The following is a 14,035-nucleotide window of genomic DNA, read 5'->3' as shown; positions in this document are numbered from 1 at the left end:
GTCAGAAGGTATGCAGAGCTGTACTATTAGCTAACAGGGTTAATAACATTAGTTTCTGATTGCTGCACTACTCCCCAAAAAAGTGTGAATTTTCAGTTTCCGGGTGAAATTTCAAGATTGCCTGAAAACGTTCTTGTGACTTGCTGCATTCACCAACAATAATTCAATTGAGTTTCAACGGGCACAGCGTTAGCTTCCTTTTAATTATACTTGATTGTTCTGTAAATTTGTCGGCAGAGCCAGGAGATATTTGAGTTTGGCAATGTGTCCATTCGTCACTAAAATGCCTTCATTGTCTTGAGTGCTTGTTTTACACACTCTGGATTCTATAAAAATATCTCTATAAATTCTTGATTCTTGGGGTATTTGGATGTGAGCATGCCGGATTTATAAAGAAACGTGAAAATAGTTTTTTTTATTTTTATGTGTGTTTCTTCTTTATTGTTCAAATATAAAATACATGTAAATTCACATGAAATTAAATTACAATGTAGCTGTCATGCTAGTGTTACCATAAAACATGTTTTTAATTGTATTATGCGTGTGTAAAAAAAATGCACCAGAACCCCTAAGTGCGATTGGCTGGCAACCAGTTCAGGGTGTACCCCGCCTACTGCCCGGAGCCAGCTGGGATAGGCTCCAGCGCCCCCTGCGACTCTTGTGAGGACAAGCGGTTAAGAAAGTGGACTGATGGATGGACGGAACCACAAATTTTACAATTTGACCAACAATTCCAGTAAAGATATGCCTTTAACTCAAGTAAAACTTTGGGACTCTAAGTTCAGTGAGCAAAGTATTAACTCTATGGGTTTTGCTTCTTCGACATATTCTAAAAGACGGAACCACCTCGACAAGGGCTGCTGAGAGAATACACACAGGAAGTGACATCACATTCAAGTTTAACACAGTATAACTCCAACCCAGCGTCACCACATGCTCCATTCATTACTTGCACAAGAGTGCTTATGTCAACAATTTCAAATCGCCTGTAAAGTTCATAAATTGTCCCAGTTTGACTCATTATTTCCAAAACAACTCGGAAGTCTACCAGCGTTCCGAAATAGATTTTTTAGCGGTTCCAGTCTATCGCCACAGGATGCTGACTGTTGTACATCCAGAGTGCGAGTTTGGGTCACCATGGCGATGAGCGGGCCGCGAGAAGTCATCGCTATAAGCTAAAGACGTCTCCGAGCTTGTGCACGCTCAGCCTGATGCTGCCCGACAGCTGCAGATGCTTCTTCAGGAAGTGGCCCACCTGCTCCGAATATGCGACGTCGCAGAACACCCAGATCTCAGCCCGCTCTCGCTGGATGTTGGCGTTGCATGTTGGCAAGCCAGCGCGCCGGGTGGCTCTGCTCAGAGCACGCCACACCTGCGGTGGGGAACGAGATGTATGATTAGTAAATATCAATGTGACCTTTATGGAAAAAGGATGTTTGCTACCAGGAGGAATAAAGCTAATCCCACATGGTGAAAAAAAGCATAACTTTTCTTGAATAATGTAATTTGCTTTTTCTAGAAGCTCACGGGCTCAGCCATGTTTGTACCTGTTCGATGTCCCGTGCGGCTCCACAGTTGTGCTGACTGATGACCCACTTTGACCGCTGGTACAGGTGCAACGTGTGTACGGACACAGTGCGTCGGAAGCGTTTGGAGAGCGATGGTAAGCGCTGACGCACACCTCTGGGAGCCCAAACACTCCAGGACCGTTTGACCGCCGCTGCTCCAATGGACGCGCTCTTCTTTTCAGCAATGGGCGGGTTTGTGGTTCCGGAGACGTTTTCTTTTAACGCGTCTTGGCAACATTTTACATCCTCTGCGTTGATGACAGGGGCGCGTTTAGCCGGTCTAATGGGCGGGAGGCGTTGTGCTGAGTGTGAGAACCACGGCGTGAAGACGGGAGGAGGCCGGCAGGGGAAAGGCTCCAGGAGCTTTTCCGTGGTTGCAATTAAATCACTTAGTCCATCAGAGCCTTCGAGACGATGGTGAAGAACAACATCCTCCATCATCACGCCTCATCCTCATCATGTACACTGAATCAACAAAATGTTTAAGGGAAATGGTGAAGTTATTGTTGGCCCGGTTAGGCAAATATGAAACCTGATTGGTTGAAGTAATGGTCCCGTAACCGATGTAATTTACACAAACCAGCACTACTGATTCGGACAATTCTAGGCAGATTAGATTGACATAGCATGGCAACACACTGCTGAAATCTGATTGGGCAAAAAAACAACAACAATCACGCTAAACTCCTAAACGGTCTCTTCGAAATAGTAGCTGTTATGTACTGTACTATATGGAATGTTAGCTTTAGCTGTAGGTAGCCGAGCAAAGCTTACAAGCTAAACATCAAATCGTGATTGTCAGTACTGTACTTAGACGGCGGAAGCTAACAGTTAAACATGGATATACATTTAACTTGATCAACCTAATGAAGCATAAACACAAAATTCAAGTACATACCTTCACGTTAGCCATCATGAAGTTGGCTGTTGCTAGCCAATGCCAACATCTCGGAGTCTCTCGCGATACTTGAATCAAGACGCTGTGAGACTTTTGGCTTTCTCGACTGTAGTGTTTATAATAGGTAGCCGAACAACTGTTGGAAAGAAACGTTAGAAGGTCGTTACTTCTCACTGCTCATGAGCCAGAAGCTAACAGATGAATGTGTTAATACACTGACACAACTGTAATAATGATTACAGTCATTTACAGTGTAATCCATCAAAATCCTGACATCACGGAGTCTCTCGCGATACTTGAACATCAACCACGCAGCGGTAAGCATCTACTGATCAGTAATGACCCACGTACAGTAAATTTGATTAATTTAAACGACTGTATATGTGGTCTTAACTACTTGTACTAATCCATAATTACATGCTTAAGTAAAATTAACCATTACGTTATAGTTCAGTGAATAAATATATTAACCTTTCAACTGGTTGTTTGTTGGTCATTAAGAGTATTTGGTTACCTTGGAAAATATATTTAAACAAATGTTAGTTTGAGCTAATAATGGTTATTACAGTAAACAAAGACGCAGAGACTGCTGAGTTTGTCAACAGGACATTTTATTATTTGATAGTTGTGTGGTCTCAAATGACAATAATATAGTTGCTGACTTGATGAGCAGCGCTGCAGCTAAAACTCACAGCGGAACTACTTGAAGCAAATGGTATTTTTCTTTTAGTTGTCCTCTTCTTGTTCCAAACAGAAAAAAAGCACATATGTGGCAACATGTGGTGAGATGTGATCAGACAGGCAGGGAGTTGATTTAGAAAAAAAAAAAAAAAAATAGCATCAAGGGGGGAAAGGATCAGAATATGGCACATTTGGTCCACCTTGGAAGTTTTATTATGTCTTAAAAACATGTCATAAACAGAAAAAAAAGAAGTAACATCTTAGTTGCACGTGTAGCACAGCGTTAACGACAGCAGAGTGGAAACACGATTTGAGGGGGGGGTCGAGAACTGGGCGGGAGGGCGCGCTAACTTTAACTTGGAACGTGACTCGGGAACATGACTCAGCCAATTGCTTCTTTTCTCCTCGGTACAGTAATGAGGGTGCGGGGAGGATCTGGGCGACGAACGGGGACGGCGTCGAACATTCACAGGAAGTAGTCGGGAGTGCGTCTAGTCACATGAGGCTCGCCGCGGCGGGGAGCCGGGTCAAACTGAAGGCTGAGAATAACGAGACAGACGTGTGTTAATGTCTGATTACATGGTTGACTGATTGACGAGCGGCGCTTTGTGACGGACTTACAAAGAGTACTTGAGGGTGTCATCCAGTTCCATGATGGCCGCCTGGTTCCCACAGCGGTAGCAGTAGTTGGGCGCGCTGAAGATGGTCACCACGTTCTTGTCGTGGCCCCAGTTGTAGCCCTGCACGCACAAGGAAAACTTAACACGTTGCATACGCCACATTCGGTCTCCTAGCAACAGGGGCGATTGCGCGCTCACGGTGCTCCATTGCCATGGAAACTGCACTTTAAAAAAAAAAACACACAAAAATAGATGTTTCAAGCGAGCCGAGTGGGTTACCTCCATGACCAGCTGATGGGCGCGTGACACCAGCGTCAAGCCGTTAGCGTGGTTGAAGGTTTCGGAGATGTCCTGGCCGAAGGTGTAGCCTGCACCTCGGGGGGAGATTCCCCAGCCGCCGCGGTCGTCGGGGTCCGACCACAGCAGGTCACACATGGGTCCCTGAGAGTCAGGCGTGTCCATTAAGCACACTGAGCCATTTCTAACATTCATGCAAATTTGGACCAAAAGCCCACCTCATGCGGGACTTCCTGCAGGCGGTCCAGAGCTCGTATATGGTCCAAGGTGTCTATGGAGGGCGACAAGCCTCCATGGAGACAGAAGATCTACAAGAAAAACAACAAGACTATGACCTATGACAAATGTGAAACCTCCCATGAGGTAGGAGGCGGGACACCAGAGGCCACGCCCACCTGTCCATCGACCAGCGCGGTGAGCGGCAGGTAGTCAAACAGGTCTGTGAAGTACTTCCACACGTTGGCGTTGCCGTACTTCCTCAGGCACTCGTCATAGAAGCCGTACACTTGCGTGATCTGCCGGGACTCGTGGTTCCCTCGCAGGATGGTGATCCGCTCCTGGAAACGCACCTGAACGCACCACACCACACACTCCATTTAGACTCACTAAACTTCTAAAAGGTCCATAATGCAGATTTATGCACTATAAATTGTTTATATTACTTTTATTCATACCTCAAATTTTTAATCATTGAACAAATATGACTTGTATCAAATTATTATTAACCACTGTTAACATCGTTTCCACTTTTCACAAAACGTCCCCTCCCTGAAATAATGGCCCCAGACATTTTTTCAGAAAACAAACCCCCAAAAAATTTAACAAAATACTGATTATATTTATTATTTTAATTTCAGGGGTAGAAATGAATGATGTATTCCACTAAGGATGTAGCCGATTTGAGCAGAGGTGGCCCACATCTTGATGAGATATTTAACACAAAAAAAACACTATTTTTTTGTCAGAGGATAACTGAAGGCATTATATTAGGAAAGTGACAACATATTACTGCATTGTAATGACACTATATCTTACCATCTCAATATTCTTGGACTTTTTTTCTTCTTGCTCGAATTAGATTCTAATGTCTTTTTCATTTGGTTCCTTCTCAATTTGGCTCATGTTTAATTTCACTTTGTTGGGTAATTTTATATTATTAATGCCGCGATAATGTAATTCCCCTTACACGATGAATTACATATTTACAGATTAGTGATATATATATAAATAAATAAAGTCGAAACGTTAGGCTTCTGTTAAAAAAAAAAAAAAAAAAGAGGCCAAAATGTATCATTTCAAATCTTTTCCCGCTATTAAATATGACCAATAACCTCTATAACTCAATTGAGGGGATGTAAAAATAAACCACAAACAAACAAAGTTCAGCTGTTCGAGTAGGCTTTGAGCTATTTTTGCAGCCACAGGACAAATCTTGATCCACGTGGATGCTCCCACGGCATCAGAAGGATCACTTCAATGGTGAAAAAAGTTTTGAAAGGACTTCTCTTGGTCTCATTATTTTCATATCACCCAAAAACGGGCATTTGAACAGGGGGGTGTAGACTTTTTTTATGAGGAAAAGTCTGGTGGCGGACCTTTAGCGTGACGAGCAGCGTGACCGTCTCCACCGAGTAGTAGCCTCTGTCCACGTAGTCGCCCATGAACAGGTAGTTGGTGTCGGGGGACTTGCCGCCGATCTTAAAGAGCTCCATCAGGTCGTGGAACTGGCCGTGCACGTCGCCGCACACCGTCACCGGGCATCGCACCTGAAGGCAACACACCAATCCCTCAGTCAATTAAGTCGCGAGATGTTTACTGCTCGGCTATGAACGTAAACAAAATGCATGCTGGGAAGTCTCACCTCCTGGACGTTGGACTCCTTGGTCAGAATCTCCTTGGCCTAAAAAAAGGGAAGTTTTAAAGTCATGAGACATATTGTGTAAAAAAAGAAAAACTTGTGCGCTATAAAGTAATAAATAGACAGGCTGCCATGTGAGTGTTCATGTGATCTCCAAGCATCACACACATCCAGCACAAGACTTCTGTTGGAACTTTCCTTTGTTACAATTCATAATGAATGATTTGATGTATGTAAAGTACAAGATTTCCTATGAAAGGTAACATGGCTGTAGCGTATTGAGGACAATCTTTGTTTGGTTTCTTTCTGGGGGTAAATGAAAGCCATCGAATGAATGAGAATGTACAGTAAAATCATCTAGCAAAAACAATGATGACAATGTGAAGCAAGTTTACTGTGGTTCAACACGTTATTTTTTTTTATTTTTAAAAAGTGACGTCATATGATCAGCTACCTGAAAATGAACGACGCTCGTCGGTAATGTTGATTCTTAATTCAGCTACACTTGTCATCCTTTGACATTGTATACATGACACTTTACATTTAAATGGAGTTTGGTGTTTGTCTGTAAGTCTTATCATTCAGTTTATGAATATATACAATCCGCTATAACGTTTCTTAATGAGCCATGTCAGCTTTATGCAATAAAACATGATCGATAAGGGCAGGGCGCGGTACACACCACCATAAATGTACGCATACATGATACAAATCCACCATATATTTAACTGTTAACGTTCTAGAACTTAAGCAAGAGATTTAAAATCACATCTGAAACATTTGTCGAGTCAGGAATTAAAAGCGTAATGCGAGCAGTAAAACCGGCTCCGTCTATTTATTGGGCGAGGACAAATTACGCCAAATTGTGAACCTCTGATATCCAGAGACGACGATTAACGGCACAGCCAACAATAAACAAATGTTCTCAAACTGAAATGTCTTTGAACATGTTCGATTACGGTCAGGCGTTGGGAGGTGATGGGAGCCCGGTTGAAATTAACCGCTAGCAACCACCGCACACCAGAAAATAGTCGGAGCCAATTTCGCAATGTAGGCCGAACGCGAGGCCGGCGGAATGTTAACTGAAATGTACGAAATTTCCCAGCCAAACTTACCTTCTCACAGAGCGTCCTAACTTGATTTTCCGAAAGCTGCTTGCACTCATTTAGTTGTTCAATCCATTGGTCTAACTCCTTCGTAAAAGATTTGTCTTCCATGATAGCCGCAGTAGCTCCGCTAAATTAGCTGCGTTAGCTACCTTGAAAAAAAATAGGCCTGTTTCGACGCTAGCTGCGTTAGCCTTTAGCTCGCCGTATTGTTAACTCGAACCAGTCCCGACAAACCGGTCACAAAATCAATTATTTCAACGACAACTAGCGAGCCGTTCGGTCGAAATTGATCATGATAAACTACCGAGGATGAATTACATGCGAAGCGAGATAGATTATATCGCCCGGGGGGAGTGAGGAGGTCAGAAAGTCCCCGTTGCGGCAGACCGTAGCGGCAGAAGGCAGCGGCTAGCCGATGTGCTAAAAGGGCTAGCTACAATAACATCCGGGCATTTCAGCAGCCGCCGCGGGCGGCGCACAAGCGACTTCGCGTGGAGGGACGGTGAACTGCAAGGCATTGCGAGTGACTTTTTTTTTTTAAAAAGATAATTTTATTGAATCAATTAACAAACAGCACAACATCTTAAACATTATTATGTAAAATATTTGTTTTATATATTTTTGTGTAAAGACAACCGTCTATTACAGATCCAAAATCCTGAACCAGCTGATGTTATTCTTGTATGTACATCGTAATTATGCGACAGCAATAACGTCATTCACGGCGGGGTGGGAGAAAAAAGAAAGGGGTACGTTTAATGAATCAAATATCTCCCACCGGAAGTGAACGGGCGGAGCTAAAAGCGAAGCACACTCTCCAGTCTCCACAGTCGGTGAAAGATCGTGCGTAAAGAAGCGACGCTTACGAATGTGTTTTTCACGGTAATAATAGAATCGTGCTGTTGCACTTTGCATTTATTGGACACCCAGGACTGCGAAGGTGGCAACACGCTCGCCGAACATGGCACATTTAACGGACGACCCCGCCGACAAGGAACGGTGAGTTCCGTGAATGTTATTGCTAGCAAGGCTAAAGCTAACTGTGATTAACGCCGACGTAAATTGAACTCTTACAAATTATGTTATCATAGCGCGGTTATCGCTGAATGTATGCACTAATGTGTATACTAGTTAGTTGTAAATGTACGTGAGATCCATTCGTGGTTCGAATTGAAATTGCGTTGCAGTGTTGAAGTTTGTCCCTATTTGATACCCGTTTAATGCGCCTGTCTAGCATGACGTGGTCAAGAAGATCCTTGTGAAACTTCTGAATTGGCCACTCTTTAGAGTCCAAGTTACTTAAAAAAAATGTAATGATATAACTTTTGAACCATTGTCCTTTAAATGTAGCCTTAAACTACACTGAAGCTAACCATGTTAGTGATAACACTGTGTTGTTAATACAAATGGCAGTGTTTACTAAGCAAATAATGTATTGCGGTTGCAGATGTGTTTAATTGGTCATCGATCATCTCTATTAAATTTAATTTTAACAGAACACAACAATTTTGTTTGTTGGATAATAACCTGCTCAAAGTTAGTGTTTGACTTTTTGTTAGTTAGTGCTTTACTAGCTGTTGGTGTTTTGTGAGCAGTTCATACTAGTTTAGCTGGTAATTTCTACCAGACTTCTTGGATGTTGATGGTTTCAGTAAACACCGAAATGTGTAAGGGTTTTGTGAGAACCCAATAACTCGCATGCAATCACATGAACGTTTTGAATACCTGTTGAAAAATCTGCTTGAATACAGAAACAACATTTGGACTAAATTGCAAATCACCACTGACATTTACTGTACAGGTATGTCATATTTTGTTATATTTAGTGTTTGTTTAACAGGTTACAATATATTTTGTGTGTTTGACCCAGGTTCATCTGCGTTTATCCCATCTACATCAACAGTAAGAAGACTCTGGCTGAAGGACGAAGAATCCCTTCTGAGAAGGTGACAAACTGACACCATTCATATATTTAAATATGAGTTAAATGTCAAACTTGCCTTTTTGTTTTCTTCGTTGCGTGATGTAAAATGGACGTCTGCATGCAGGCAGTGGAGAACCCTTCGTGCGCAGAGATCCGCGACGTCCTGACAGCCGCTGGCGTGAACGTCCTGGTGGAGGTGACAATTTGGCTGTACCTCCTCTTGTGATGTTCTTTGGGCAGGAAGTCATCTCCTGATGGCAATGTTAATTATTGTGTTGTTCTGTGTCCAGAACAAAATGCACCCCAGAGAGTGGAATCGCGATGTACAATTTAAAGGTCGAGTCAGAGTTCAGCTGAAGCAGGCGGACGGCACCTTGTGTCACAATAAGTTCTCCTCGCGTAAGTAGACCACATGGGAAGTGTACGGGTATGGTTTGGCAACATGGATATGAGCAGCACCTGTCACAATCAAAATCCAGTCTGGAATCAAAGGCAGAACTAATGCCAGGAGTCGGACGACAGGCAGATTTGTAACCTGAGCCAGGACTATAAGCAGAAGTAAAACCTAATATTTTATCAAAGCCATGAATAAAATTAGATGCACATTTAAAACCAGGACTACAATCAGAAACAGAGGTAAAGCCGTAACATGAATCAAAAACAAAAGTGTAACCAGAGGTCGGTCTACAACCAGAATCAAGATGAGAAATAAAACTAGAATCAGGGCTAGAACAAGAAGTAAAACCACTACCGTAACCAATACCAAGACCTGAACCTGAAACAAAACCATGACTAGAACCACAGTCAAAAGCAGAACCATGACTAGAACCAGCAGTAGAGATCAAATCAGTACCAAACCTAAAACCAGGCCAAGAACTAGAATTAAAAAAAACATACCCAGGACAAGAATCAGAATTAAAACCAGAGGTAAAACTACAGGTAGGATTAGAACAAGAATTAAAGGACAAGGACCAAGTTCTAAACCAGAAGCTGGATTAGAACCAGAACCACAATCAATCAAATCCAGATCCATAGCAACCAGATTCAAAACCATAAGTAGAGACACAGTTTGGACTTGTCTAAAACTGGAAGTAAATCCAGAGCCAGAATCAAAACCAGAAGCAGAATTACAATCTGGATTGAGATATATGACTGGAATTGGAACCAGAATCCAAATCAGAAGAACTAGAACCAGAACCAAAAGTAGAATCAATTAAAGGAACTACAATAACAATAGGCAGATAGTCGCTCTTTGTAATGGAAACAACAAATATATGCAGTATGATTCCATGTTTGTGGTCGTTCCAGGGAAGGATGTAATGTTGTACGTGTCCGAAATGATCCCCAAGCTGAAGAGTCGCACGCAAAAGAGCGGCGGAGGCGAGAGCAGCTCACAGCAGAGCGATGGTGGAAAAAAGACCAAGAAGAAGAAGAAGTGAAGTCTCCTCCTGTTTAGAATTAAACATTTGTTTTGTTTTTGCCAAGATCTCTTCAAACTTTGTTTTATTTTGGAAAACTTTTGCAACGCCTGCGAAAGCAGGGCATACCTTCCTGCCTCAGAACTTTGATGGTTTGCTTTTAAATGGAAAGAAACAGGAGATCTGCAGATTTTTGTTGAGAGGAAAAGATGAACTCAATATTTATTTGGTTCATTTTTTTTTAAGTATCAAATAAAATAAAATAAAAAGTCTTCATGAACTGCATGTATACATCACTTGTACAAAATAAAACAAAACTTTATGAGGTGTTTTCATATCGTGTTTCATAGCATTAATTTATTATTAAAAAATGACCAGAAAAGATCTCACAAACATGGTGACACCAGCTTCAAAACATTAATGTATCTATGTAAGAATAACCAAAAAAGTTCTAAACGTCTCCCGGCCTCGTGGGATGTTTACACCCGTTCCTAAGCAACGGTTGTCACGTGAGCAGTCAATTTACGCCAAAGGCAACAGAGTGACGTCACCAGTCCACCGCCAGCAGTTGTGCCAGAAGCAGTTGGAACCTGGAACGGTTCCGTAGTTGGATCGCCGAAGTCAGAGATGACGGGTGTACACCTCGACCCGAGCCGGGCTCCCGTTGCCTTCGGGCGGCTGGCCATCCCGGAGCTGTTCGCCCAGCTGGAGGAGCCCGATGCCGCCAGGAGGCTGCGTGCCCTTGCGTCCCTCTGCGACCTCACACACGACCCGGAGCGACTTTACCAGGTGGTCAGTGAAGGTAAATCTAAATCAAAATGTACTTTATGCCACTTTTAGCGGGCTTGTAAATTGAACGTTGTTGCAACACGTCAGCGCGTCCGCCATATTGCATTTATCAGCTCTACCCTTAAACTTAACTGGGCTGAACTATATAAAGCAATTCACAGAGTACTCAAAACAACATTTAATCGGATGATTATAAAAGTGTACACTCTTTAAAAAATTAAAATTAAAAAAAAGAGATAAGCTGGCTCAACAAAGAAAAGTCTTGTTTAAATATTTATGCAAATTGCTACCTTCATTTTGTTATGGTGAGCCAACATATGGTTCACATACTATGTAGTTGGACACGGGTTTTCTGAACTAAAGAGCACTAACGTTTACATTTAATTGGTTATGGAGGTTTTCTGGACCAGTTGGAGGTTCTGTTGAAGGATGAGGATGCAGCAGTGAGGACCAGAACCTGCGAGTTGCTGCATCTTATCACCAGCCACAACATTGCAAGGTAAACGTTGAAAAAGATTTAGAATAACGATGGCAACCTTTGATAAGTATGGAAATCAATATTTTAAAAATATAGGTGTTTTTGTGTGATAGACTAATGTAAAAAAAAATAAAATAATAAAAATTGAGAGATTTTATTTTGATTATGGTACGATTGACATTTTATCGACTTCTAAAATTTTTCGGAAGGGCTAAAGAGCAAAACAAATTAGCATGCAGAAGCACCTTCCATCCAACAGGGGATGCTATAATCAAATGCAGTGCTTCCTTGTGTTATTTACTCAATTGATCAGTCAATAGATGCCTCAAGATGGCAGTAAAGCACATTTTTGTCTAAATAAAGCTCCTCAACTCACTTCGTGTCAATATTTACACTTCATAAAACAACTTCATTTCTTTACAGTCTCTTTCATTATGTTTTTAAACATTACGGTGCGGTTTTTCTAGACAAACATGCTAATATTAGCATGCTAAGCTAATTTGCGTTCCTCCCCAGACAAGCCCTTCTGTGCTCGCCCCTCCTGGCCCGTCTGTCTCAACTGCTGGACGACCCGTCCCCACTCTGCAGGACGCGCGCCCACCGCGTGATGAACAGCCTGGCACTGCTGCCCGCAGGTTGACCGGCACACCTTGATGACATCACACACAATGAATATTTATTTATTTTTTACATCTGGTAGGCGCAAAAGCCTTGCAAGCTCTGGTTCCCAAGCTAATGCTGAAGCTGGAGGACGAGAAGGAGGAGAAGGAGGAGGAGGTGCAGGCCCTGCTGCTGTCCACGCTCAGCTGCTGTTCGCGATTGGACGCCGGTCCGGCCCTGTCCCACCGCGGCGTCATCCTCATCGGACGCAAGCTGTCGCACGCCTGCTCCAACATCCGGAGGGAGGCGGCAGGAGCCATGATGGCACTCAGGTTGGGACTCCTGCATCGCTTTATGTTGTTATAGAGGTGAAATGCATCATGGGTGATGGAGTTACAACTATTTGTGTGCTTATATAGTGTCCCGGTGGAAGGCAAGCGTCAGGTGTGCGAGGCGGCAGTACTTCCCGTCCTGGCAGACCTCCTTCGGGACCAGGACGTGGATGTGCAGGCCAACGCCGCGGGCGCTATCATGAACACGGTAGTCATCACTACAGGTGATGTCTGCACAATGATGTGACCCCTCCCCCATACCGACCAATCAGCAACCCTTTGTTTGTCCTGTAGGTAAGCATCAGTGTTTGGAGCTGGACGTCCTCCCGGTCCTGCTGCAGCTTCTCTCAGAACGCAAACAGGATGTGGAAGAGGAGCAGAGGAGGAAGGCGTTGGTCCTGTATTCGCTAAGAGCTCTTACCTCATTGGCCGAGGCTCCCGAGGGGCGTCGCCGCCTGCTGTTGCAGCTCCCCCTGCTGGTGGGGAGGAGCGAGCCCCCCGAGGATGATGCCGACATTCGTCGTGCCGCTCGGACGGCAGTCAACGTTGTCACTTGGACGCCGTGATGAAGCCGGGCTAACCTCTTTACACTTCTTCAATAAAATTAATGAAATACATGATTTGATCATTGCTATTGCTAACATGCTAACATAGCTTAAGTCACTAAGCTAATGTTAGCGGCTGTTGTAGTGTTTTTCATATTGCCATACTGCTGATGCTTACACGTTTATGTCACCAACTAGCTTACAGTTGGCTGCCAGTTTGTAATGATCTTTATGTTGCTATAGAAACAATATGGAGGTGTGCAAGGGCAACATACTTTCATACTTTGATTGCCCCGAATGCAAATATGCTAACGTTAGTTAGCCAGTTAGCTAGTGTTAAAACACACACGCACATACATACTGTAATTGAACCAAAGCATACTTGTAATTTTGGAGATTGTTTCTGGAACATATCCTCAGTAATTTACTGAAAAACAATTTTTTCTGTTTTTGTACACAATAGGTATTGCTTGGCGCCATCTTGTGGCGTGTTAGTACCAAGGAACTATAAGTTGGAGCTTGCTTCATTTATCTGTAGGCAAGACAATTTAAATACAGCCAAGTCAAGTCATCTTTATTTATATAGATATACATTTATATGTTATTGACCTTAATATTACCATGGAAATACAAAATGTAGATAAAACGACAATAGGAGTCACCTAATAGACTGTGGTGATGCCTTCAAGGACCATTTGAGTCTAGATGGATTTTGAATGACTGACCTGCTGCGCTCAATAGACGCCCATTAAGGTCAGTGAACTGACTCGTTCAATTATATCTGTCGTCTTATTTCTATCTGTAGACAAAAAAAAGCAGGTGAAATGAAACTTGTTACCAGTACCATCTAAATGTTGATATTAAAAAGTGTATCTGTAATTAAAACATAATTTACAGAATTATACAGCAATGTTTTAT

The 14,035-nt window shown here is 42.8% G+C and overlaps 4 protein-coding genes across 4 annotated transcripts; 2 read left to right on the top strand and 2 right to left on the bottom strand.

Moving 5' to 3' along the window:
* Nucleotides 1-389: 389 nt before the first annotated feature.
* Nucleotides 390-2,549, bottom strand: shld3 (shieldin complex subunit 3). The gene is made up of 3 exons (XM_077560737.1): nt 2,467-2,549; nt 1,548-2,033; nt 390-1,372 (listed from the first exon to the last, which is right to left on the bottom strand). Exons 2-3 carry the CDS (start codon nt 2,007-2,009, stop codon nt 1,169-1,171), a joined length of 666 nt encoding a protein of 221 aa, XP_077416863.1. The 5' UTR covers nt 2,010-2,033; nt 2,467-2,549; the 3' UTR covers nt 390-1,168.
* A 507-nt stretch (nt 2,550-3,056) lies between these two features.
* On the bottom strand, nt 3,057-7,466 carry LOC144048584 (serine/threonine-protein phosphatase 2A catalytic subunit beta isoform). The gene is made up of 8 exons (XM_077560719.1): nt 7,038-7,466; nt 5,926-5,964; nt 5,660-5,830; nt 4,460-4,633; nt 4,283-4,372; nt 4,047-4,208; nt 3,769-3,887; nt 3,057-3,686 (listed from the first exon to the last, which is right to left on the bottom strand). The coding sequence occupies exons 1-8, from the start codon at nt 7,137-7,139 to the stop codon at nt 3,614-3,616; spliced, it is 930 nt and encodes a 309-aa protein (XP_077416845.1). The 5' UTR covers nt 7,140-7,466; the 3' UTR covers nt 3,057-3,613.
* A 343-nt stretch (nt 7,467-7,809) lies between these two features.
* On the top strand, nt 7,810-10,708 carry srp19 (signal recognition particle 19). The gene is made up of 5 exons (XM_077560749.1): nt 7,810-8,030; nt 8,902-8,977; nt 9,080-9,151; nt 9,246-9,354; nt 10,264-10,708. Exons 1-5 carry the CDS (start codon nt 7,993-7,995, stop codon nt 10,392-10,394), a joined length of 426 nt encoding a protein of 141 aa, XP_077416875.1. The 5' UTR covers nt 7,810-7,992; the 3' UTR covers nt 10,395-10,708.
* A 218-nt stretch (nt 10,709-10,926) lies between these two features.
* Nucleotides 10,927-13,189, top strand: rsph14 (radial spoke head 14 homolog). The gene is made up of 6 exons (XM_077560705.1): nt 10,927-11,175; nt 11,559-11,661; nt 12,157-12,275; nt 12,341-12,572; nt 12,660-12,796; nt 12,867-13,189. Exons 1-6 carry the CDS (start codon nt 11,001-11,003, stop codon nt 13,136-13,138), a joined length of 1,038 nt encoding a protein of 345 aa, XP_077416831.1. The 5' UTR covers nt 10,927-11,000; the 3' UTR covers nt 13,139-13,189.
* Nucleotides 13,190-14,035: the final 846 nt, after the last annotated feature.

Source organism: Vanacampus margaritifer, chromosome 3 (genome assembly GCF_051991255.1).
Source record: "Vanacampus margaritifer isolate UIUO_Vmar chromosome 3, RoL_Vmar_1.0, whole genome shotgun sequence".
NCBI classification, from domain to species: Eukaryota; Metazoa; Chordata; class Actinopteri; order Syngnathiformes; family Syngnathidae; genus Vanacampus; species Vanacampus margaritifer.
Note: the sequence above shows the minus strand (reverse complement) of the source record. Positions and strands in the feature narration are given on the sequence as shown.